The 24,992-nt window shown below is 42.6% G+C and overlaps 3 protein-coding genes across 7 annotated transcripts in view; 2 read left to right on the plus strand and 1 right to left on the minus strand.

Moving 5' to 3' along the window:
* Window positions 1-1,498, plus strand: part of FITM2 (fat storage inducing transmembrane protein 2) — a 41,537-nt gene extending 40,039 nt beyond the window's left edge. Inside the window, exon 3 of the mRNA XM_059707014.1 lies at window positions 1,480-1,498. The gene's annotated coding sequence lies outside the window, so the exon portion shown is untranslated. The remainder of the gene's footprint in view (window positions 1-1,479) is intronic.
* The window catches only part of GDAP1L1 (ganglioside induced differentiation associated protein 1 like 1), a 39,014-nt gene extending 26,837 nt beyond the window's left edge, over window positions 1-12,177 (minus strand). Inside the window, exons 1-3 of one of the 4 annotated variants that reach the window (XM_059707003.1) lie at window positions 10,941-12,177; window positions 7,664-7,857; window positions 3,995-4,164 (exon numbers count right to left, since the gene is read on the minus strand). In XM_059707003.1, the coding sequence (XP_059562986.1) occupies window positions 3,995-4,000 (6 nt within the window). In that variant the 5' untranslated portion in view covers window positions 4,001-4,164; window positions 7,664-7,857; window positions 10,941-12,177. Of the gene's footprint in view, window positions 1-3,994; window positions 4,181-7,663; window positions 7,858-10,892 lie in introns of all 4 variants that reach the window. The other 3 variants (XM_059707005.1, XM_059707004.1, XM_059707006.1) reach the window with 3 other exon arrangements.
* Window positions 12,178-12,291: 114 nt separating this feature from the next.
* On the plus strand, window positions 12,292-23,814 carry OSER1 (oxidative stress responsive serine rich 1). Of its 2 annotated transcripts, XM_059707007.1 has the most exons (4): window positions 12,297-12,440; window positions 15,973-16,088; window positions 19,469-19,582; window positions 22,612-23,814. In XM_059707007.1, exons 2-4 carry the CDS (start codon window positions 16,012-16,014, stop codon window positions 23,297-23,299), a joined length of 879 nt encoding a protein of 292 aa, XP_059562990.1. In that variant the 5' UTR covers window positions 12,297-12,440; window positions 15,973-16,011; the 3' UTR covers window positions 23,300-23,814. The 2 variants fall into 2 exon arrangements, with proteins under 2 accessions (XP_059562991.1, XP_059562990.1); XM_059707008.1 differs by lacking the exon at window positions 19,469-19,582 and having other exon boundaries at window positions 12,292-12,440.
* The last annotated feature ends 1,178 nt before the right edge of the window (window positions 23,815-24,992 follow it).

The raw sequence follows: 24,992 nt of genomic DNA on the forward strand, positions 1-24,992 counted from the left end.
CAGTGGAACCACTGGTCACTATGACATGTACTGACCACCAGGGTGCAGACGTTCAATGCAGGAGCTCCCACAGTGTGCTCCCACAGGGGGAGTGCTGCTCAGCCAGAGGCCGGGCTCATAGCTGGCAAGTGCAGCAATGCTAAGGACTCCTTGGGGGATGTCCACCTGCTGGCTTAGGCCCACTACTCCCCCCCTCCCCCCCCAGGAGCAGGCCTAAGCTGGCAGGTGGACATCCCCCAAGGAGTCCTGGACAGCAAAAGAGGGCATAGGCCGGGCTGAGGGAACCCCCCCACCCCCAGTGCATGAATGTTATGTACCGGGCTTCTAGTAATAATTTACTCTAAAAGTCCTCTTTAGCTTAGGTTACTATAATAGTTAAAATATAAAAGGCTACCAAAAAAGTATGTGCAATTTAATTTTTAAATATTATAGAAGGATAGTCAATAAAGTAGTTATATAGTTAGACTGGGGTGGGTATAGACAGGAATAAAAGGGAAATTCTGAGTGATTTTTTAAAATTGGATTTTCTGGTTTTTCTAGTATTGTGAACTGAATTATAGCCCCACAAAATCCATATGTTTTAGTCCTAAACCTAAATGTGACAGTATTTGGATATAGAGCCTTTAAGGAGGTGATTATGGTTAAATTGGGTCATAAGGGTGGGGCCTTAATCCAACAGGACTGGTGTCTTTATCAGAGGAAGAGACACCAGAGATCTCTCTTCTCAATCAAGCACCAAGGAAAAGCCATGTGATGACATAGTGAGAAGGCAGCCATCTGCAAACCAGAAGAGGTCTCACCAGAAACCAACCCTGGTGGGACCTTGATCTTGAATTCCAGGTTCTAGAACTGTGAGGACAATACACCTGTTACTTAAGCCACCCAATTTGTGGTATTTTGATATGGCAGACCAAGCAGACTAACACACCCAGATAGAAGTGCATTATTTCTATCTTAAAAAAATATTCAAAATTGTTAAAAAAGAGATACTGCTTGATTTCTGCCTTATATTATTAGGGACAAGCTGGCCCTGGTCTTTGAACTACAGGAAAAAGGGAAGGAATTAACATGGTCTGAGTGTCCTTTAGCCAGATCCTTTACAGAAATCCCACAAGAGTACTAAATTCCACACCTGACAGATGGGAAAACTGAGGCTCAAAAAACACTAAATGCTTGACCCAAAATCACCAGCTAGGAGGCAGCAGAGCTGGGAATGGGGTCCAGATCTATCTGATCCTGATTCACCTGAGCTCTTTCTCCTCATGCCACTGCCCCCATATGCAGATGCTGAAACGGTCACAGACACAGATGGGGTGCGTGTGGGTGACATCCTTCAGCCTGGACGGATCACTCAGGAGACTTTGCTTCTAAGTTCCGAGCAGATAGATGGCTCTCCTGGGAGTTAGAAGGTGCCTGAAGGAATTCTTTGTGAAAAATCCTACTGGCTAATGCATCTAATTTCTACATCTATTACATCAGGGCCTGCCGACTGAGGAAGCTACAGAGACCAGAGAAATGCTATAAACATGAGGCGGACCAGGTATGAACCCACAGGATGTGGTGGAGACTGTGAAGACCAGAGCATGAGTTCCACTCTACAGGGACAGCTGCTTCTGGCTATAGCCAATAGCTATTCTGGATTTTCAAGAACCTAGGAATCCAGATATTTGTTTTGAAATTGCTCATTTTAAAATTTGTTGATAAATTTTTAAGAATCAGGCGTAACAAAATATATTTGTGGGTTGCATCGAAGCCTTTACATTGTCCGTTTGTAGTTTCTGCTTTAGATAATTGTTGTCACAATCCTGGAGGCAGTATGCTAGTTCACACAGCCCTGTAACTCATAAACTGCTCAATCACAGCAGCGTTACGCAGAGGCTCATTTTTCAATCACATAAAGTCCAATTAGCAGCATGGGGGGGAGGAGCAGGGAGTTCTGTCAATCTTCCCATGTGGCATCCAAGATCACCAAGGCACTGATATCCAATGGTCATTGAAATCCAATGGTCATTGAAATCCAAAGGGCAGATAATGAAGAAAGAGAGCAGAGGACCATGGAAGCACTCCTCCTTCTGCCCACCTTCCCTCAGTCAGAATTCAGTCCTGTGGCTGCCCCCCTAAAGGCTAATCGGAGCTGGGAAACATAGTGCCAGGCCTGTGCAGCCCCTTTCCAATGACTCTGTCCTATGGACTGGAGACACAGATATCTGGGAGATGGTTACCCATCTCTTCCTCATGTAGTTATCATCATCTCCATTTTGCAGATGAAGAAACAAATCTCAGCGAGGCTAAGTGAGCTATGAGAAGTTATGCAGTCAGGAGCGCTGTCTTTCTGAGACCAATCCAGGGACATTTTCTCTATCTCAGTGTTTCCCAAACTTGCCATCTCATAAGAATCAGCTACATCACTTGTTGCACATACAGATTCCTGAACCTTGCCCCAGACCTTGAATCCGAGTCAAGGAAGACTATGGTAACCTGTATTTCCATCAAGAATCCCAGATGATTCTTATAGCAGGCTCTACACCAGGGGCTACAGCTTAGACCCGCCGTGGTCAAACTACGGCCCGCGGGCCGGATCCGGCCCGTTTGAAATGAATGAAACTATTGAAAAAAAAGACCATACCCTTTTATGTAATGATGTTTACTTTGAATTTATATTAGTTCACACAAACACTCCATCCATGCTTTTGTTCCGGCCCTCCGGTCCAGTTTAAGAACCCATTGTGGCCCTCGAGTCAAAAAGTTTGCCCACCCCTGGCTTACACTCATCTGGGGAGCTTTGTGAATGCTAATCTCTTGGTCCCAACCCTAGAAATGCTGACACTGACATTCTGTAAAACTTCCAGGTGACAGGTGACTGTGATGTGCAGCCCAGACTCAGAACCACTGCCTCTGCTCCCACACCACACTGGATGGTTGTCAGAGCCACCTGAAAGAGCTTTTCAAACTAAAGCAACTAGAGAGAAAGAGCGAGACAGAGAGGAAGAGGGGGAGAGAGGAGGATCAAGGGGAGTGAGAGAAATAGATATATATAGAGAGATACATGAGTGGGAATTAGCAGTAAAAAAAAACAAAAAACCTCTTCAAAAGATTCTAATGTGCAGTCTGGGTGGAGACCTACTGAAGAAATGGATCAGAAGATTCTTAATCAGTATGTTTGGATAAATCTAACTTTCCGTATTTTTAAAGCATCCCAAGGAATTGTGATACCAATCCCTAAAGCTCTGCTACTCCAAGTGTGGTCTAAAGTATCAGCACACTGCCCTGGCCAGTTTTGCTCAATGGTTAGAGTGTTTGCCCTTGGACTGAAGGTCAATGGTTCAATTCCTGGTCAAGGGCACAAATCTCAGTTGCAGGTTCGTGCCCCAGGGGTGCATGCAGAAGGCAACCAATCGATGTGTCTGTCATATCAATGTTTTTCTCCCTCCTCCTCCTCCCTCCCTCCCTTCCACTCTGAAAATCAATGGAAAGAATATCCTTGGGTGAGGAAGGGAGGGAGGGAGGGAGGGAGGGAAGAAAGAAGGAGGGAGGGAGGGAGGGAGGGAGGGAGGGAGGGAGGAAAGAAAGAAAGAAAGAAAGAAAAGAAGGAAGGAAGGAAGGGAGGGAGGGAGGGAGGGAGGGAGGGAAGAAAGAAAGAAAGGAAGGAAGGAAGGAAGGAAGGAAGGAAGGAAGGAAGGAAGGAAGGAAGGAAGGAAGGAAGGAAGGAAGGAAGAAAGAAAGGAAGAAAGAAAGGAAGAAAGAATGAATCAGCACATCACTAGGAACTGGTAAGAAATGCAGAATCTCAGTCCCTACCCTAGACCTGCTGGATCAGAATCCACAGTCCAACAAGACCCCTGAAGATCAGCACACAGCTTAGTACGAGGTGTTGATCTAAGGCACACAGGCTCTTTCTGGGTGGACAGCAGACCAGGTCTTCCAATCAGGGCTGGCTCATCTCTTCTCCCTCCCCACCCACCTCCTGAAGCTGTAGAACCCTTTCAAGTGTTACCAGCATAGTCTGTCCTCAGAGGTTGGGGCCTCACTGTCCCCATGCTGTGGCCATCTGTTCACGGGTATTTTGTTGGAAGGTCTGGGCACGTGCACTGTGTGATGAATCAACAGGGAGCTTGCAGGCCCTTCCTGCCAGGGAAGGACAGCACAGACGACTGGGTGCTTCACCTGAAGACGTAAAGATCTGTAGGTTGAACAGGCAGACAGACTTGCTTTATGAATTTCTGGGGCCAATCAGAGGAAGTTAGGGGGAGGGAGGTTACAGTTTACTGTGCCAATCAGTCATGAAGGCAGTTTGGTTAGACACAAACTATTGTTCATGCCCAATTTCTGTGTTGGTCTCTACTAGTTTAAAAGCTCAGTGAGGTCAGTGGCTGAACTACCTGTGGAGTTCATATTATACGGTCTAGCATACTATAGCACCTGCCCAGTAAATATGTTTATTAAACAGCCGAAATGCCCATTAAGCCCTTGTTTGTCTCTCACTGGTAATTTTTGTGCACTGTAAGATAATTAGGCATCTTTTTGTGCTCTTTAAAGTATTTCTGTCAGGTGTTCAAACTACCTATTTTTTCTTCTTGTTTTCTCAAGTTCTAATTCCTTTTCATCCCGCTTATATTTGCACATTTTTTGTAATGGCAAAACAACTAAAGTATCTCAAATGGCCAATGAAAAGGGGTTTGTTAAATAATCCAGGAGCTCTCTCCCACCAAAGTCCACCAATCCACCAATTAAGAACCGCTTATCTGAACAGATTCCACTAAGACATCAACAGTATGGTTTCTGAGTGGGTGGAGTTATGGGTATTCTCTATCAATTACTTTTCATTTGGCTGTATCATCTGACTTTTTCCTCCTGTTCTGAGCATCTATTACTTTTGAGTAGGAAAAACTAACCAATAGGAAGTGGATTGTTTCTAAACGCTATTTTAAATCTCTAAACCATTGTAGCCAGCTTTATATAATTGGGAATATTTTTGAGAAACACACAAGTTGAAAAACAGAGGGAATGTTTCCAATTACCAGTTAGCAAGGAAGTTGAGGCCCAAAGTAGTAAAGTGATTTATCTGTCTCAGGGTACACAGCCAGGCAGGAGCAGAACTCAGGCCCTGACTTGCAGACTGGTGTTCTTTCCTTCTATCACTCCCTTCCCTTTCCACTGTGAACCCTACTGCTTTCTCTTTCACTAAGTCAGCAGTGCAGGGGTTATCTCAGCCATTCATGGCCTCACAGATTGTACACTCCATTCCACTGTCATGATTTGTGTGCATTCTAGAGAGTGGAGATCCACTAGACCAGGCAGGCAGCCTCCACATATGCCTTTGCTTACTGGAAAACCATAGCACAGATCCAATGCACAGAACTGCTGGCAGAAGTCCTGTTCCTGGAACCAGGGCAGGAACTGTATGCCCACTTGCGAATCTGTTATTGGGTGATCTGCAAAGGCTGCAGGTAAGCCCAGGCCATTTTGGCCACATGGGACATTTTCTTGGGAGTATCCAGTTATTACTGACAGGTCCTCCATGGACACTTCCTCCAGGCTGGCTCCGGCTTGCTCTGAGCTAAATGAAAGGAGGGGGCCACTTCTCCAGGAGTCCTTGCCATGTTGGGCAGGGTTCAGGACTGGGCTCCACCTTTTTTCCATTTGACAGGACACATTGGAGGGTGTTCGAACATATTCATGCTGCACCTGAGCCTATGCCAGCAGCTCGGGGCTCCACAGAAGCCCCCGGGGCTTGGCTCAGCTGTGCCAGCCTGGGAAATTCACAGGGTAAATAGACCACAGGTTTCACAGAGAGAAATGGGAATGAGGATTTCTTTCTGGTGTTTGGGAGATGAGTCCATGGTGGGTGTTGTAGGCCAGTGCAAGAACATTTTCTTTGGAGCAGTGGTCTGTGGTCAGGAGTATCTCTGGGCTGTGATGATGATTCTTAGAGGTGGCTCCTGGGTCTTGGTGTCCACTGGGAGAACGTGCTTTGTAAGGGCAATAGAGCAATTCTGAAGGCCAGAGTATGGAGACCTAAACCTGAAGTACTGATGACTTCTTAAGGTCTATATTGAGGATTATTTTCTATACCTTATCAGGGAAAAACCAGCAGGCATGTACATAATTAAATCTTAAGAACGACTGCATAGTGATAATCAAAGACATAGATTTGTAAAAAATCTTTAATGGTTTTTCAAAAACAAAAATAATACATGTTCATTATAACAAATGTAAATAATACATAAAGTAAGAAGTAAAAGTAAGCCTATTCTCCAGAAGAGGTACAAAGTAAAATAAGGTATCATTTTTCAAATGACCAGATTGGGAAGTTTAAAAAGAATGGCAATATCCAGCACTGACAAGGTGTGGGCCAGGGTTTGCCAACTCCAGCATTACTAACACAATTTTTTGTTGTGAGGGGACTTTCTTACTTTAAGATGTTTAGTGACAAGTAAATATATCCCCAGACACTATCAAATGTCTACCCCAAACACCACTGGTGTGAGTGGAATCTGACATTTGATATATCTATTAAATATTAAAATTTGTGTCACCAGCAAGTTTACTTCAAAATACATTTATAGAAGTAGAAACTTGTTTAACAAGCATTTTCATGTGTCACTGATAACGTTTAAAAAAATTAGTAATGATCCTAATGACATCTGTTCCTAGACTATATACATGCTCAGATATAGAAAAAAAATTAAATAGCTCTGATGTAGAGAGCTCTTCAAGATAAAACTGTTAAGGGTAGAGGGGAAGGAGAGAAAAGGTGCTGAACAATTTCATTTTTGTGAAATCTAAAGAATAAAGTTGTATGAACAAGTGCATGTGTATTGAAAAATATATATGTAGATACTTATACACATATATTTTTTTAAATACTCATCTGAGGATGTTTTTATTGATTTTTTTTATTTTGAGAGAGAGAAACATCAATCATTTGCCTCCTGCATGTGCCCTGACTGGGGATCAAACCTTCAACCTAGGTATGTAACCTAACTGGGAATCGAACCCACAACCTTTTTAGTGTATGGACGACCCTCCAACCAACTGAGCCATCCAGCCAGGGAGGGTGTGTGTGTGTGTGTGTGTAATATTTTTTTAAAGCCTGGCAGGAGGTGTACTAATCCCCAAACACTGGTGATCTGTCTGTGCAGCAGGATGGAGGGCTACAGGCAGGTAGCGTATGGAATTTTCCATTTCTACCTTAAATATTTCAGCATCACTTGTATCATTTTACAACAAGGACACTGTAAAATAATATAGATAAAAATACGAAGTAGAAAAGAAAAAAAAGAGAAAAGGAAAGAAGCCCTCATTAGAGTCCTGCCTTCCCTCTCTTGGGATAAGTAAACTTGGCTTCAGGGGTTCCTCATGCCACACACTTTAAAATTCTCAAGGCAGCTTCATATGCACCACCTCATCAGATCCTCAAAGCAATTCTCCTAAGTTGGCAGAGAGGGGTAGTTATTTCCATCTTGCAAATGAGCAAACTGAGACTCAGAGAGTGCAGTGACTTGTCCAAGGGCCAACCAGCAGAGTGGGTGGCCCAGGAGAAAGCAAGTGGGAGCCCAGCCATACAGTAACAGGAGCACCCCAAAGTAACAGGAGCAGGTCCAGACACAGAGGCTCTTATAACCAGGGGCCTAACATGCTTGCCCTGCTGAATCACTCCTACCTGTGGTTCCAACTCCTTTAACTTCTCTTCGGTTCTTATTCCTTCAACCAAAGCTGGTATTCATCTCCCAAAATAATTCTCATCCTTCTGGCTCTCCTTTGCTGAAGGCATCATGCTTTGGGAAGAGCAGGGATTTGAGATCTGACTCTGTCACTCCTCAGTTCAGGAAGTGGCTTCACCTCTCTGGGCTTCAGCTGTAAAATGGAGATAAACATAATAAACTCTGAGTTGTTTTAAGGGTCAAAGAAATCATGTGTGTGAATGCATTTTATAAATTATAAAAGACTTATAAACATTAGTTAATTTTTCCCCGCCAGAGTTCAGTGGTTTTTAACCTGGAGTTTAGGTCAAGAACTAAAGGGGTAAAAAGAACAGCTCACCCTAATCTAATAAACATATCTGTGGCATACACACAAATATTTGTTTAAAGCTTTTCACTTTTAATTGACATTTAACATACACACAGAAAAAGGTGCATATTCGATGTGTACAGCTTGTGAACTGAACACACTATGAGCAACATCAGGTCAAGAAAGAGAATGTTACCGGCACCCCTGAAGCCCTGGTCAATACTCCCTTCCAGTCCTTACCATTTACCCATTTTCTTCTGTAGCTTTACTGCTAGATTTATATTTTGGCCTTAACACCTTCCTGATGTCATCATACAGATTAAAGTTCAAATGAATGAACATTTGAGAGAAGGCAAGACCCTGGGTCTTTAAGTTTTGAAAACTCACTGTCAAGGGCCTTATCACAATGAAGGAAAGAGAATCTGTAATCCTGGGCTCCCTCTGCAAGTGTTCAGTAACTATCAAGAAAAGCCTCCCATCCTCCTGGAGCCCTGAGACTAGGACTGAAGTTGCTGCAGACTTAATCCAAACCAGTGCAGAGGGATGTGGCCAAGTCATCTGTCAAGCATTCCAAAGTCCTCATTCATTCCCCACTCTGACCCAACATTTCAGAAAGGCAAGTATCAAATAGCAGACAGCTTTGGGGCTATGTAGAGAATGCCAGTTAAGTGCAGTTAATCTCTTCCCCAACTTTCACCAATTTGTCTCCCCCCCCACCACCAAAAAAAAGAGAATGTTCTAGTAAAAGGCCCTGCTGCTAAAATCACTGTCAAAGGAGTCGAGATCCCAGTTATGGTTCTAAAAAGCCAACAGGCAACTGTAAGTATTTGCTGAGATGACTGACTTACTGATGGATTCACTCACTCATTCAATACATATGGTGGCAGACCGACCCTGTGCCAGGTACCAGGGACACAAGATGCAGCCCCTGAGATGATGGAGGATGTGTGAAGTACTATGGATGCACACAGTGTGGGGGCATTTAACCTACACCGAGAGAATAGGAGCTGAGGGAGGGAAAGTTGAGAAAAATGTAACAGATAATTCTTGCCCACCAGAAGCTTAGAATCCAACTGGAGACACAAGAAATGTATGGGCACCTGGGCACACGTATGGCTCAGTGGTTTGAGCATCTATCCATGCACCAAGAGGTCACCAGTTTGATTCCAGGTCAGGGCACATGCCCGGGTTGTGGGCTCATTCCTGGTATGAGCCATGCCGGACTGCCTCGGTTCCAATTCTAGCTCCACCACTTACTAGCTGTGTAATCTCAGGCAAGTTACTTTACTTCAGTTTCCTCATTTGGAAGATAATTGTACTAGTAATCTCATAGGATTGTTGTGAAGATTAGAATGACACCTCTGACACACAGTATGAGCTATAAAAGTACTATCTTTTACTATTATTTTCCATTTTAATGCTGTTCTGCCCAGCCAGTGTTGCTCAATGGTTGAGCATCAAACTATGAACCAGGAGGTCATGGTTTGATTCTGGGTTAGGGCACATGCCTGGGTTTCTGGTTAGATTCCCCAGTAGGGGGCAAGCAGGAAGCAGCTGATTAATGATTCTTCCTCATCATTGTTTTCTCTCTCATCATTGATGTTTCTATCTTTCTCTCTCCCTCTCCCTTCATCTCTGAAATCAATGAAAAATTATGTATATAAATTTAATATAAAAATTGTATATAAAATTATATATAAAAATTATATATGTTGTTTTTCATCTGCTCCTTGTCAGCTAGGTTCAGTAGTTACATGAGAAATAGGCAACAATACCCATTCAGTTGCTCAAACTAGAAAGCAAATTGTCAGCCCACTTTCTCCCACTGGTCCTTCTGCACACAATCTCTCACCAAAGCCTGATCTATACAAGTTTCAATGGGTTCACTTGTTCTCCATTCCCACCGTCACCTGCTCTTGAGAGCACTGCCATCTCAGGCCTGGATCACTGTGCCATCCAGGTGGAAACCAGAGTAATCTTCCTAAAATAACACGGTCCTCATCCAGGTGGAAACCAGAGTAATCTTCCTAAAAAACACGGTCCTTCCTCTTCTCATCCACAGCTTCCATGGTTCCTAGAATAAATCCCTCAGCGTGGCCTTTAAGACCCTTCCTAACCTGATTCCTACTTTCATTTGCACTTCAAATTCCTTGTGTCCAAAACTGAACTCTCTGCCCAAACCAGCTGGCTTCCTGGATTTCCCGCTTTAGTGAATGGTGCCACCTACTGACCTCCCAAGGGATCCTGCCTTCCAAATACACCGAGTAATAAACCACATTCTCAAAAAACATCTAACTTCATGGAGATATGCTTATATGAAGCACTTTAAAACATTTGGGGCTTTAGTATTTGATGCCATAATGGGTAGAAGTTAAGGTAAACTGAAGAATTCACCAAAATTACATTTAGCATTTACTAACCTCCAGGAATTCAGTAATCTAGACCAGCGGTTCTCAACCTGTGGGTCGCGACCCCTTTGGGGGTCGAACAACCCTTTCACAGGGGTCGCCTAAGACCATCGGAAAACACATATATAATTACATATTGTTTTTGTGATTAATCACTATGCTTTAATTATGTTCAATTTGTAACAATGAAATTGGGGGTCACCACAACATGAGGAACTGTATTAAAGGGTCTAAAGGGTCGCGGCATTAGGAAGGTTGAGAACCACTGATCTAGACACAGTCTTTGCCCTCCAGGATGTGTTTTATCTGAAGAAATATTTTGAAATGATAGTTTAAAACACATATTTCATCTTGATGCAGGTTACTTGGCAACTCCTGGGGGGGGGGGGGGAATGTCTATTTTCCTTTTCTACTCTTTTCTAAGAGATGTTGAGAGACAGGCGTTCAAGAGATGAAATCCCAGTCACTTACTAGCACCGTGTGACACAGGCCAAGGGGAGCAAGAACAAGTTCTCTAACCTCTGGGCGTCCCAGTCATCCTCCGCTGTAACCGGTGTAAAACCGCAGGTGGAGCACGTGTACACAGCTGCTGCACCGCAGAGGGCCGCCATGATTATTACCGTCGTCAGGTTTTATGTTGGACCTTTACCATGAACCGGTAGCTATTCTTTCGTGCCCTGTCAGTGGGGCCTCCGGTGTGAACAGGAGACTTCTAAACGTTTCACCGAGGCCGCATGACATGCTCTGTGTGTGACCGCCTTATACAGTATCCTGTAGATTCCACTCCCTGACGTGGGCCGGGCGCTCCAAGGTCTGCCCAGTGAGGTGACGGCATCTAAGTACTGGGGAATGGAGGTGGGAGGGTCCAGTTGGGGTTCAGGCAACAGCTCCCACCCTAGGCTGAGCCGAAACCACCTCTACCCAAGTCTGTTGAGGAAAGCCATTCTTTCCCACGAAGCTCAGAGAAGCGGAGACGTGGAGCTGGTGAGTGAGGGGAGGAGGCACAGCCAGACCAGCAGACTCAGTCCCAGTGATGGCGGGGCCGCCAGCTGTTGCCCAGCTCACCCCTTCCCCGCCTGCCATCGGGGCAACCATCAGAATCATAAAAGTGGAAAAAATCCCTAAAAAATCACCTACTTGGGTGGACTGCCTAAAACGTTGCTACACATTTAGTGCATTTCTCTTCGAAAGGGTCTATTATTTCTCATCAGGTTCTTAAAGGAGTCCATGCCTGAGAGAAACGACTCTGGCTGTTAAGATTCTTCACTTAAGAATCTTGGAGAAACTGAGGCGGAGAGAGGTGAAAGCGGTCGCTCCAGTCAAACAGGGGCGCTCAAGCGAAGGCTTTTCAGTGGCAATTCCGGCCTCCATTCCTGGCCTTGCCCCTGGTCTGGCACCGCCTCGCTTCTCCGCAAGCCCTGAAAGACCCCCAGAAGGTGTGGTGTCCCCGAGTCCTGGAGACGTTGCAGGCGGTCCAGATTCTAACACCCAGGGGCGCTCCGAGGGGCTCTGGAGCCGTGAAGACGCCCACCCTGGCCTCACCCCAAGGAATTCCGTTGCCTTGGTGGCTCAGCTAGAGCTCCAAGCACAGTGAGCCTCGCGAAGTGGAGGCTGCTTCGCGACTGCGAAGAGCAGCGCCTACTCACGCGCCCGAGGGAGGAGGAGGAAGACGCGCCCCGCGAGCCGGTCCAGAGCGAACCCACTGCGCACGGAGGAGGGAGCAAAGAGAATAACAGGAAATGACGCAAGCGCACGTGCTTCCGAGAGGGCGGGTGCGAGGCGTCTGAGAGGCGCGGCCGCCGCTCCGCACCTGCGCAGTCGCCGCCTGCCGCGCTGCCGAGTCACGGAGGCGGGAGGAGCATAAATAGAGGGCGGGGCGCGTGCCCGAGTGACGCAGGCGCAGTGCGACTCGGAGGCGCGGGCCGCCCCCTCCGCGGGTTTGGATCCGGGTCAGTCAGGCTCCGTGATCCGGGACGGACTCGCTGAACCGACGGGACTGGGTAACCAGAGTGCGAGAAGGTGAGAGTCCTGACAGGGAGGGGTCGCGGCACCGCTCCTCGGCCGCCTGGCCCAACCTGGCCGCGGGCGATTTCCTCGGGCCCGTCCGCCTCCTGTCGCGTCGCGCCCGGGCGGGCACTGACGGCGGGGCCGGGCCGGACTTGGGCGTCTTCGCCACCTCCTCGGGTGCTGCGGCCTGGCCCTGCCCAGCTCCGCTCTATCGCCCCTTCCCGCCTTCCTGTTCTCTCGTTGTCCCTGCCCGGTCTTGCTCCTCCGCCTTCTCCCGCTGGGCCGTAGCTTCCCCTTTTCACCCTCCTCGGTCGCCCTTTGCCCCTTCCCGCCCTTTCCCGCTCGTTTCTGAGCCCCAGTCTCGTTGGCTGCCTCTTTGCCTCCCCCTGCATCCCTGGCGCCTTCGCCCAACTGAAATCTCTCATTCTGGACGGGGGAGTGTCCTGGAGGGGCCGCCTCCCAGCAGGAGACCCCAGGCAGCCAGACCTGGTGGCTTCTGGACAACTCCCCGCTCTCCGAGCCCCACTGGCCGCTGACCTTTTCTCCCGATCGTTCCCAACTGCGACCCCTCCAGATTCTGGGTGAAAAGAACAACACTGTGCTCTGGCTCTAGCAAGAAGAGCGTGTGTCGGAGTTGAAGTGGGTGTGGAGAGAGAGGTGTGACTGTGTTTCATCTCGGGGGGGGGGGGGGGCGATGGTTTCAACCTCGTCTTGTTGGCGACTTAGAGACTCGCTGGACGGGGCTTTCTTTCCCCGACTCCGTGCTTGCTTCCGGGGGGGCCGGGCAAGTTCCTAAATCTTGAACATTGTGATGACGCGCTGACGCGTGGATCGTTTATTCTCCCCCAGGTCTCTCCTAGGCTCGAGGTTGAAAGAGGTCTCGGTGAAAACGGCATGATAGAAATAAGATTGTGACACATGCTATTGGTTGAAAGTCAGAGAAAACCAGAAATTTTGATGGAGGAACTTAGGAGGATTTTGCTTGTCATTTTTGAAAGGTTGGGGGAAACCGGAGGCATAAATTGCCCTGTGTGATTTGACTTAAAGCAATACAAAGTAACTTCGAATAGGCCTTTAACAGTTTGATCTTTTGGGAGACTGTTCAAGAAATCAGCGCTGTGAAAACGGCAAGGAAGTCTCCCGCAAGTTTAATGTGAATTGTGTTCCCCGGAGTTTGTCCTAGAGCTCTTGATGTGAGTGAATAGGAAGGTAGGAATACCGAGGAGCATAATAAGCCTTTTGTGAATTACACACAGGCTCTGATTTAGCGCTTAAAATCGTGCGGAACACTTATCTTTGCTCCGGGTTAATATAACCGAGAGAAAAGGTGAGTAATCAAAAATGCTGAAGTCTGAAAATAATTGAGATGGAACTTCATTCCTAAACGTTTCGCCTGCAGCCAGTTTTTATTTTGGTCTGTTTTGGCTTTTAACTTTGAGTGTGTCAACAAGAATGTTAACTAAGTTTGTGTTAACGTCTAGATTTTAGAGGTCACCTGCAGTGCTCTTAAATCAGCGCTGTATAATTAAAAGTTACATATTTGGGTATAGAGCTGCTTAACGCAGGCTTCGGGCAGGAACACAGGCAGGGGCTTCCCGGCCCTGGTCTGTGTCAAGTCCCCCCATGTACCCCAGTCCAGCCCAGTGCTTGCGCCCATGGTAAGAGTTCTGTATTTGTGGGGGGAGAGGACTTCCGCCTACAGGATTCAGCAGTGTACACCTAGAAGTGATGTACTGATTTCCAGAGAGGCGGGAGAGGGTTAGTGTGGGGTCTGCAGGGCTGGGGAGACTCGGCTCAGATGACTTAACTCTATAAAGGCCACTCCTCCGAGTGAACATTTGACTGACTGGTTATAAAGTAATTGAGGAAAACTGTAAGTCAAGCTTTACTGTAGTTCTGCCCGCAGGATGAATTTGTTTACAACCTACGATAGCACTCTTTCAGATGCGGTGGGCTTTAAAATTATTAGAATGTGGTCTTTGCTCACCCCTCTTCCTAGGTATGTAGGACATTAGTGTGTGTGTGTGTGTGGGGGGGTGCGGGGAGGATCCTCTACATCTAGAAGATTAGAAACCAGTGAAGTATAGAATTGATCATGTTCATACACTGGTTAAATAAACCAGCAAAATATATGTGGGAATGTATTTAAATTTTTTGTCTTGAAAAGTTGAGGTGAAAGCTAGCTGAGTTCTTTTGAGACTGTTTTCAGTGTTCAATGTTTCATTCCCTGGAGAGAGCTGACTAAAATATCTTCCTCTACCCAAATAAAAAAGGAAACGAGTTGTCTTGATTCCTTGCTTCATTGGTACTACATGGTCACATTATATCTAACATATTACAACACACTCTGACCTTTGGAATATTGGAGGTCTCACAATGCATCAAGCCCACCCTGAGAAATGAGCAGAGAGCGACTCAGAGGATCCAGGGCTCTACAGGGAGGCACTGCTCTCTGGGAGCCCCCAGGGGGGTCGGGGGAGGGTAAGGGGTAGCAAGCAGGTTAGGAATAAAGAAAGAAGAGGTAGAGTGACGCCTTCGCTTCAAAAATTCCCCATTTTCTGTTTTTTGTTTGTTTTAATGTTTTTCAGATTCTCTGACATTATAGATACTAGTTGAAAAAATAACTAGTATCTTTTACCAAGTGAAAAAATAATTGGGAAACTAGATTCAAAGAATTTATTAACATACTTCAGTGGTGTTTCTTGTTGCTTTGGTTGGTTCCCCTTTCCCTTTTCTTTGTTTAAATGTAATAATCGGGGTGGAAAGAAAAAACTTGATTATTTGTTTTGTATTTTTTGGCTTTAAAAAATTGAACATCACTTAAATGTTCATCTATAGAACAGTAATTTCTCTTTTTTCTTCCTACCTCTTTTTGAGGGGTTAAGTTCTTTATATTTTTTTTGAATTGTAAGTATAATTCATTTTTTATCTTTTATAATAAAATATTCAAAGCTCTTTAAAAAAATGAAGGTATCAACCTTATAGGTTAACTGTGGAATAATCAGTAAATATGTTTGTAATTCTGCTTTGATATTCATATCCAGTTTGATATCTGGATATGAATAATGATATTCAGGTCAGGATTGCTTTAGAGAAATGCTGCCATGTATCATGAAGTTATACTTAACTAGAATTTTTAGGGTTAGACTAGATAAATAGTAGCATTTTAAAGAATCAGAATGCTATTCGTTTGGCTTTTCCCTTTTATTTCTGATGCAAAGGTTATTTTGTCTATAGGTTTCTAGACCTCTACAAATGGAGAGATTTTCCTCCCTTTAAAAAAGTATATTTAAACAGATTTTAGGTGATATTGTTTCCAAAACTGTGTAATAGGATATTGGCATCAAGTATTTGGGCATTTTAAATTCTATCTTAATAAATTCAAGAAATCATCTACACTGAAACTTCTTTTTAGAAATAGAAATTTGTTCCCCTCTCCTCTAACAAACAGTAATAGTATCAGGAATAAAGATTTTAACAAAATATATACTTCTGAACCCACCTGTTGTCACTGTGCTCATTTTATTTTGATTTTCTTTTTTAGTATAAGCGGGAACATCATAGTAGTGTAAAAAGTTTCACAATGAAATCCGAAGCCAAGGATGGAGAGGAGGAGAGTCTACAAACTGCTTTCAAGAAATTAAGAGTGGATGCATCAGGGTAATTATATATATATAATATGTTATTTGGGAATTATTCACTAGACTTAAATAGCCTTTTTTCTGAAGAGCTTTTTCTCTACTAAAATTTCTCATTATTTGTAGAAGATATAAATGTTAATAATGTGACATTCTACCAAATCTGCACAGCATTGTATTTCTTGTAAAAGAAACTCTTCTGTTAAATTTTGAAAAGTTGTAGTTCATTTGTACTCCAAGGTTCCGTGGTTTGATTTTCCTTAACTTTGAGGAGTGCTTTCGCCCTCTTTTTTTTTTTTTTTTTTTTTTTAAATATATTTTATTGATTTTTTACAGAGAGGAAGGGAGAGAGATAGAGAGTTAGAAACATCGATGAGAGAGAAACATCGATCAGCTGCCTCCTGCACATCTCCTACTGGGGATGTGCCCGCAACCCAGGTACATGCCCTTGACCGGAATCGAACCTGGGACCTTTCAGTCTGCAGGCCAGCGCTCTATCCACTGAGCCAAACCGGTTTCGGCTCGCCCTCTTTTTTAATCAAACATTATCAAGCGATGTCCCATTAAGGATTTTCTCGTATATCTCCAGGGAATCACAGTATTTTTCACTAAAAGTGAATTACCTCAATAGAAATCTCTGCAGACATTGTCGATTTCATGGGCTCTATTGCTGAGACTATCACTATGGAAACCTATTCATTAGGGTTCTGTCACAGAGATCAATAATCTTGGACCCTTTGGCCAAAATAATTAGAGCACCTACAGACCAGCTGCTGTCTGAATGTTAAAATTTCACCCTTTGCAAAATGTTTTGTGCAGTATTCTTCTCATCCCCATTCTTTGCCCCAGGCCAGAAGAAACATCAGATTTTTAATGGATTTAAGAATATTTATTTTCATGAATGGAAACCAAACACTGGAAACTCAGAGTACAAAACTCCACAACAAGTAATAATAATAATCACTAAAAATTATATCACTATGTCCTGGACACTAGCCTGAGTACTTTACATACATTATTTAGTCCTCACTACCAACTTAGAAGATAGTTATTACTGTTATTCCAGTTTACAGACAAACCACAGATGATTTAAGCTACTTCTTAAAGGTCACATCGGTAAGAGACCTAGACAGTTTGTCTCCAGAACCTGTGCTCTTAACCATTCCTTTATATGGTACCTTGAAGACAACTTGGAAGAAATGCATGCAGTACCTGGCAGATAGTAAAAATTAAATGGATGTTGTTATAGCTGTCTGCTTATTGCTAACACTATTTTGGCCTACCAAATGAGATTTATACTAATAGACTGATTTATGCTAAATATACTAATTGTGTAATAGCTGTTACAGGTGCTCACATTTGCTTCCATGATACTTCAAATAAGTATCTCTCTCTTCCCAGTGGTTTTTTCAATATTGTGGTCATTTTGCCATGAAAGTTGATTGGCACTTTATAAGCCATTTTGGGAAATGGAAACAAAGCAGACAAACAGTTCCAGATTGTGGTCATAGTGTATGCTTTCATGATTTTGGGTACAGTAAAAAAAAAATGTTTAAAGCAGGAAAATACTAGGAATGCTGCATATATATATGTATACATACAAAATTTCTTAGTATATACATTTATATAAATAACTCTTGATATACAGATTCTTTTCCTGGTATTTTAAGAAGTTGGGTACTAGCTGATTTGGCTCAGTTGATAGAGCGCTGGCCTGCAGACTGAAGAATCCCGAGTTCGAGTGTGGTCAAGGGCACATGCCCAGATTGTGGGCTCCGTCCCCAGTAGGGGATGTGCAGAAGGCAGCGGATCAATGATTCTCTCTCATCATTGATGTTTCTATCTATCTCTCCCTCTCCCTTCCTCTCTGAAATCAATAAAAATACATTAAAAAAAAAAAGTTGGAGCATAAAATTAAGCTGTTTCACTACTCTTAAAAATTACTTAGAATATTAAAAAATACCTTTCAAAATATCTGTATAATATATTACCAAATATTATATATTTGTAGCATGTGATCTGCTTTGAGTACAATTATAGAAAGAGAAGTAGCAGTGAAGAGCATTTGAGAAAACTGAACAAATAAGAGTAGAAGGGGTGAGTCATTACCATGAGTAAGCAGAATAAGACTTGTATAATGTATCATACATCTCTAGTTGTTTCATATTGTTGCTGACTTACAAATGGGACATCTGAGGTACTGACTCATAAACTAACCAAGCCTTGCCTGGAATTTAGCTCGATCCTGTTAAGCAGGTTTTGATTTCTAGTGGTATTTGTCTTATCAAGACAAATCTCTATATATTTATTATAAAACAACATAATCCTTTTTATCTGACTATAAAATAATACATGCATATTATAGACAAGTTCACAAAAATAAAAAAGGAAGTAAACACATAGTCACTGTTAATATATAGACTATATATAACACCATATACTTTTTGTACACAGTTGAGATCATAATGTATGTATAGGTGCTTATCCCTGCTGTTTCCTCTTAATATTATGAGCATTCTCTCATGTTATTAAAAGGTCTTTATACACTTAATTTTTAATACATTTCTAATATTCCATCGCATAGATCTGCCGTAATTCATATAATGCAGTATTTTCTGTTATTGGATATTTAAGTTATTCCCAGTACTTTATATTTTTAATTATATTTCAGTGAACATCTTTTTATTTTACTTTAGTAGGTTTTATATTTCTAAAGGGTTTTTATCAGTACCACAACATGTGAGGTAGGAGCCGTGTGTGTGTGTGTGTGTGTGTGTGTGTGTGTGTGTGTACGTGTGTTTCGAAAGGTCTGAAAGGATTCATACCAAAATGTTAATGTTGCTAATCTCCAGGTTGTAAGATTATAGATAATTATTTTTTCTCTCTTTTAAATTTTTTCATCTTCTTTACTGGAAACCCATATTACTTGTGTAATTTCAAACTGCCAAGATTTAACTCAGTAAATATTTCAAGTTTATTAGTTTTAAAAATTAGAATATTTTTCTAACAGTTGTATAATATTTGAAAATGTATTCATTTTCAAGTTAGATTGAGTCTCCTAAAGCTTTTGCTCCTAAACTTAGTTTCCAGCTCTGGTTGCACACATAAAATAAGTGGTCAGTGTCATTAGCATTCTCCCTGGACATAAGGCCTGATCTGCCCCAGATAAACAGCCTAAAGTCTATTTTTATCCTGCTGCTGGCTATACTTAAGAATCATTCTTTGGCTTGTGATTTTGCAACAGTGGGCTTTTAAGGGATCCTCTAAATTTGGTTCCAAAGGAAAATTTGCACTAAAAGCTGAATAATTTTTGAGAAACTCAAACTAGAAAGAAAACAAGTTTTGCTTGGGTTGGTGAGAACAGTAAGTGCTGTAGCTGTAAATTTTGTTTCTTTTCTTTAGGTCCATAGCATCTCTGTCTGTTGGAGAAGGCCCAAGTGTCAGAGCATCAGTCAGAACAGCAGCCGATGATACCAAACCTAAAACCACGTGTGCATCTAAAGACAGTTGGCATGGGTAAGAGCTGCCTCTTGCAGATGATTTTTAACTCAACACCTTAAAATATTACTGGATTTTCTTTCCCACGTATCCAGAAATGGGTATGTATGATACGGAACCCAAGACTCAATGTTTAGAGAAGACCCATTCTTCCCAATTATGGATGTGCTGAGATTTGCTCTATGTTCTGGTACATAGTCAATTTCTATAAATGTTCTATGTTGTTTGAGAAGAATGAGTTTTTCTCTAATCATTCTTGAGTTCCATGTATGTCCATTAAATTAAGCTTTTAATTATTATTTAAAATACAGTGTTATTTGAATTTTTTAGATTTTTTTTGTCAGCTTGACCTATCAATTATTGAGAAGTATGTTGAAATCTCTATGGGAATTCACTTGTCTGGTTTCCCCTTACACTCTATATTTTTGCTTTATGTATTCTGAGGCTATTTTGTAGGATCATACAGCCTACATTCGTGACAGTTTAGAATGTTTTCTTTGTGGTGAATTGAGACATCATATAGTGACATTCTTATCCTTCATAATGGCTTTTGTCTTAAAGTCTATTTTGTCTGGAATTAATAGAGCTAATACAGTTGTCTTTTAGTTAGTATTGCCTAGTGTATCTTTTTCTAGTATTTTCAATCATTCTGTGTTTTAAAATTTTAGGTGTGTCTCACAAATATATATGACTTGTTTTATTTAATCTGATAATTTTTTAACTGCTTAAACTCATTTACATAGATTTTACTTTATGCTATTTGTTGTCTTTTTTTTTTTTTTATTTCCTTTTCTCATCTTTAAAAAAATTGTTTGAAATGGGTTTGTTTTTCCCCCTACCATTTTTCCCTTCTATTGGTTTGGAGATTGTATACTTTGTTTCTATTATTTTAGTAGTTAGCCTTGAAATTTTACCATACATGCTTATTAACAAAGACAATAGTTAGTATTTGAACCCTTTTTCTTAAAACCCATTTACTCTGATCTGACTTCCATGATCTAGTTGCCCAGTATTTTAGTTCTATCACTTTTTAGACTTACAAATTAGGTTTTATTTAACTTCATTATTATTTAAATAGACAGTGTTTATTTAGATTTATCTCATTTACACTTTATTTGCTCTTACCATTCTTGCATCTCACACCTTCCATAGGATCACTTTTTTTCTTCCTAAAGTACTTTCTTCAGAGGTTCCTTTAGTGAAGGTCTTATTGGCAAATAGGGCCTCTGTGTTATAGAACTCCATATAGAATAAATTTAATGCCTCTGGAGTTGTATAACATCATGTTCTATTGGTAAATATATTTTGTTTTGATTCATCTGAAAAAGGCTTTATTTAATTCTTGTTCTTTGAAGATATACCTGAGTTGATATATACCTAAAATCGTATTCTAGATTGATAGTTATTTTCTCTTAGTTCTTGTCTTCTGGCTTCCATGTTGACATTGAAAAGCCTTCTTTTCATCTAATTGTTCTTTTGGAAATAATCTGTCTAGTCTCAGGCAGCTCTTCAGCAGTTCCTGTTGCGTTTGGTATTCTATAGTTTTCTCTAGTGTATCTGTCATTTGCTTTCTATATCTATAGATTCCCTTTCATCAATTTAAAAAATTTACCAGCTGTTATCTCTTTAAAAATCTCTTTCCTTTTCTATAGTCTTTCTTTCAGAGATTCCAGATTTCTTAGTCTTACATCTCTTAACTGTTACTTTTTTCCAGCTCTCCACATCTCTGTGCTGCCTTCTTGGTCAGGGGTCAGCAAACTTTTTTTTGTAAAGGGCCAAATAGCAAATATTTTAGGTTTTGGCAAGCGAGAAGTGAGATCTGAGGATATTATGTAGGTACTTACATCAGTGAGAAAACTCCTGCCCTACCTGCCTGATGTGGACTATCTTGACTGGTGGACACACTTTGTATTCTGCTGCTGAGAGTCTCAGGATGAAATGACTAGACTTGTGGAATGGCTGGCTTGGGGGCAATCCCAGGGTCAGTTTTATTTCCTGCCCTAGTGGTACTCAGATTCTAGTATGTCTTTCTCTCTTCCATAGAGAGCCTGGCACAGGCCAGACACTCAAACTGAGATTCTGCTTCTCAGTGCCCAGTGATTGCCGACAGCAGAGCCCTAACATGTAAATAGTAGCCAGCATGGACCCTAAGCAGAGGTGTGGCATGTCTGATGTCTTTTGGCCGGGAAGGCAGGCATGGGGAGTGACGGGGAGAATGGCCAAAGAGGGAGGGACACCTCACCCTGGTCTCTGTGGCTCACAGTGCTGGCCCACAGGCTGTAATTTGCTGACCCCTGTTATAAATAATTTAGATATATCTTCTAATTTAGTGTTTCTTTCCCTAACTGTATATATTCTGCTTAGCCCATCCATTTAGTTTAATTTCAAATATAAAGTTTATTTCTTAAAGTTCTATTTGGTTCTATTTTCAAACTTGCTTGGCAATTTTGTCTCCTTTTTGCTTTGCTTGGTTCTTTTGTTTATTAATTTTTTTTTAAAGTTATGTAGTTTATCTAATATGTCCCAATATCTGAAAGTTTCAGGAGTCTAAATCTGTCAGCTGTTAATCAGTGATAGAAATGAACCCTAAACCTGCTGCTCTGTTTAGAGATCATGCCATAATGGCCATTTGTAGCATTAGCCTCACAGTGATACTGAAGCTGCTGAATTCAAGGCATAGAAACATTTAGTTTTTACACCCTACAGTTGTCTATGCAGGGTGCTTCTCTAAACCCGTTGGGTCACAGGTTCCTGAGCCAAGGGTTGGGACAGGGTGGGTGTTCTGCACTAAATGTTTGGCTCAAGAAATGCAGGTAAAAACTACCCTTTACCTCTCCTGTTTTTATAAGTGGCTAATATGGAGAGGTTGACGTTTTTGAGACACAGAGACATAGGCAGCTTAAAAGGGAGGTGGGCACATCCCTTTGGGGAAAACTTATGATCCCTTAGACTCATAAGTCTGAGAGGGGGCAGATTTCCAACTGTCCTAAAGCATTTGTTTAGGAGAGCTCTGTATCCCAACATCTTGTACATTTTTTCCCTCTTAGCTCAACACGGAAGTCTTCACGAGGAGCAATGAGAACCCAACGTCGTCGACGATCTAAATCTCCTGTCCTTCATCCCCCAAAGTTTATACATTGCAGTACAATAGCATCTTCTTCCAGCAGCCAGCTCAAGCACAAAGGCCAGACTGACTCCCCTGATGCCAGCAGTGGGCTGGGAATTTCAACCCCTAAAGACTTCAGTGCAGGAGAATGCTCTACTTCTCTCGATACTAATCACACAGGGGCAGTTGTTGAGCCTTTGAGAACTTCGGTTCCAAGGCTGCCATCAGAGAGTAAGAAGGAAGACTCCTCTGATGCTACTCAAGTCTCCCAAGCAAGTCTCAAGGCCAATGAACTCTCTGACTTTCAATCTGTTTCCAAGCTAAACCAGGGCCAGCCATGTGCATGCCTAGGCAAGGAGTGCCAGTGTAAGAGGTGGCATGATATGGAGGTGTATTCCTTTTCAGGCTTGCAGAATGTCCCTCCCTTGGCCCCAGAACGAAGATCCACGCTTGAGGACTACTCTCAGTCGCTTCACACCAGAACTCTGTCTGGCTCCCCGCGTTCCTGTTCTGAGCAAGCTCGAGTCTATGTGGATGATGTGACCATTGAGGACCTGTCAGGCTACATGGAATATTACTTGTATATTCCCAAGAAAATGTCCCACATGGCAGAAATGATGTACACCTGATAGCAAGAACCAACTAATATGCTTTAAACCAATGAAGGGCTGTCAGAGAGATGTAGTTAATGGCAGACCTGGCAGCCACTTTGTGTGAGAAGACACCTCCTGCTCACTGTGCTTGCAATAAAAACTTTACTTGGCATCTCAGTTCATATTCATTCTTTAAACTTACTCTCAGAGTTCTTACATACCTACAAACTGATCAAAGAAAAAGTCCTTTCACTTAGTGATGTTCCTGGGGGATGAAGAAACTATAATTATGTGACTGGTAGCAGTGGGTACATGGTAAAAGCATTTTTCAAATCTGTGAAAGATTTTGTGGCCAAGGAAATGAAATGTGGTTTTGTAACTGGACTGAACATTTGTTATGCAGTAATTGCCAGCTCAGAATATTAGAACTTCTATGACTGATTTAAGCCATCTCTGATTTAATGCAAAATTTATTGTCTTTATAAGTTTCTTATGTTATTAAGCCAGAGATCCAGAGTTTAGATTTAATATGAATAAACTAGCTGGCCTACCCTGTGTTGTTTGAGAGAATCATTAGCCATCACTAAGCAAACCCTGCTGGTGGTGGTCATCCTGAGGCATGTTACATGACGTCTCTCATGGAAGAAGCAGCTTGGAATGGGCTGCTTCAGTTGGAGCGAGGGGATGTGATATTTGAAACTAGTATGTGTCTTCTCTGTCTCACATTTTAATATATATGGCATGTTTCAGTCCCTTGTAATGTAGAGCTCATACTTCAGTTTCAAATGCTCTGGATGGATATTATCTTTGCTCTGCCTTCCTACCCCAGGAACCCCTAAGAGAATTTTATACATGCCATATCCTGTGTTTCTGGTCAATCATCCCAAAATGCCCTCTAAAGTTTGGTTAAAAAAAAAAAATCCTCAATTTCAGCTGGAGGATGAATCCCTATCTTTTTCATGTAGTCCCAAAGTGATTTTTACATATGCCACCTAACTTTTGATTCAGACCATCCTAAGCATGCCCATTGAATGTAGTGAAAATTTGTCTAGCCATTTTAACACCATGTTAACAAAAAGTTTGTTTTACGTAGATTACAAAGTAAGGTTTACTCTTTACTAAAACATCCCACTGTCTGTGGGGTTGATTCATGACTGGAGTTTGGGCTTACAAATAGGTGGACTTGTACTTGGGAGAAGTGGGGAGGGTATTTACTGGAAAAGCCCTGAACTTTAGTGAGAGACTCCTGCTAGTTACTAGTTTAGTGTGGATTGAGTAGTATCTGAAGGCTGTGTGCATCAAGCAAGGCAGCAGAATGCCTTCCATCACAGCACTAGGGACTGTAACAGGTACTGGTCTCATAATGCTAACAAGGTGCTTGTTTATACAGCAAGCATTCCGCTAGGCCACTCATGCTGCCTGCTCTCAGCGGCCGCCCCCTGGGACTCAGGGGCTCCGGTGGGGCTGAGAGGACTGGGCACTGCCATCTTGTGGCTATGGGTGCCACCACCTTTGTGACAGAGTGATGGTTAATTTGCATATTACCCTTTTATTAGGATACTAGAGGCCCAGTGCACGAAATTCATACATGGGTAGAGTCCCTAGTGGCTGCCAGCTGCCGGCCAGGGCCTTCCCCCAGCTACCAGCTGCCGGCTGGGCCTGCCTGCGTTCTGTGCCACCCCTTGGTGGTCAGCACACATTATAGCGAGTGATCGAACTCCCGGACTCC

This window comes from Myotis daubentonii, chromosome 8 (assembly GCF_963259705.1).
Source record: "Myotis daubentonii chromosome 8, mMyoDau2.1, whole genome shotgun sequence".
Taxonomy (NCBI): Eukaryota; Metazoa; Chordata; class Mammalia; order Chiroptera; family Vespertilionidae; genus Myotis; species Myotis daubentonii.

Coding starts and splice junctions, on each gene's coding strand:
- OSER1 (XM_059707007.1), top strand. CDS start 16,012: ATGAAATCCGAAGCCAAGGATGGAGAGGAGGAGAGTCTACAAACTGCT. Junction 16,089..19,468: donor TTAAGAGTGGATGCATCAGG/GTAATTATATAT, acceptor TCTTTTCTTTAG/GTCCATAGCATCTCTGTCTG. Junction 19,583..22,611: donor TCTAAAGACAGTTGGCATGG/GTAAGAGCTGCC, acceptor TTTCCCTCTTAG/CTCAACACGGAAGTCTTCAC.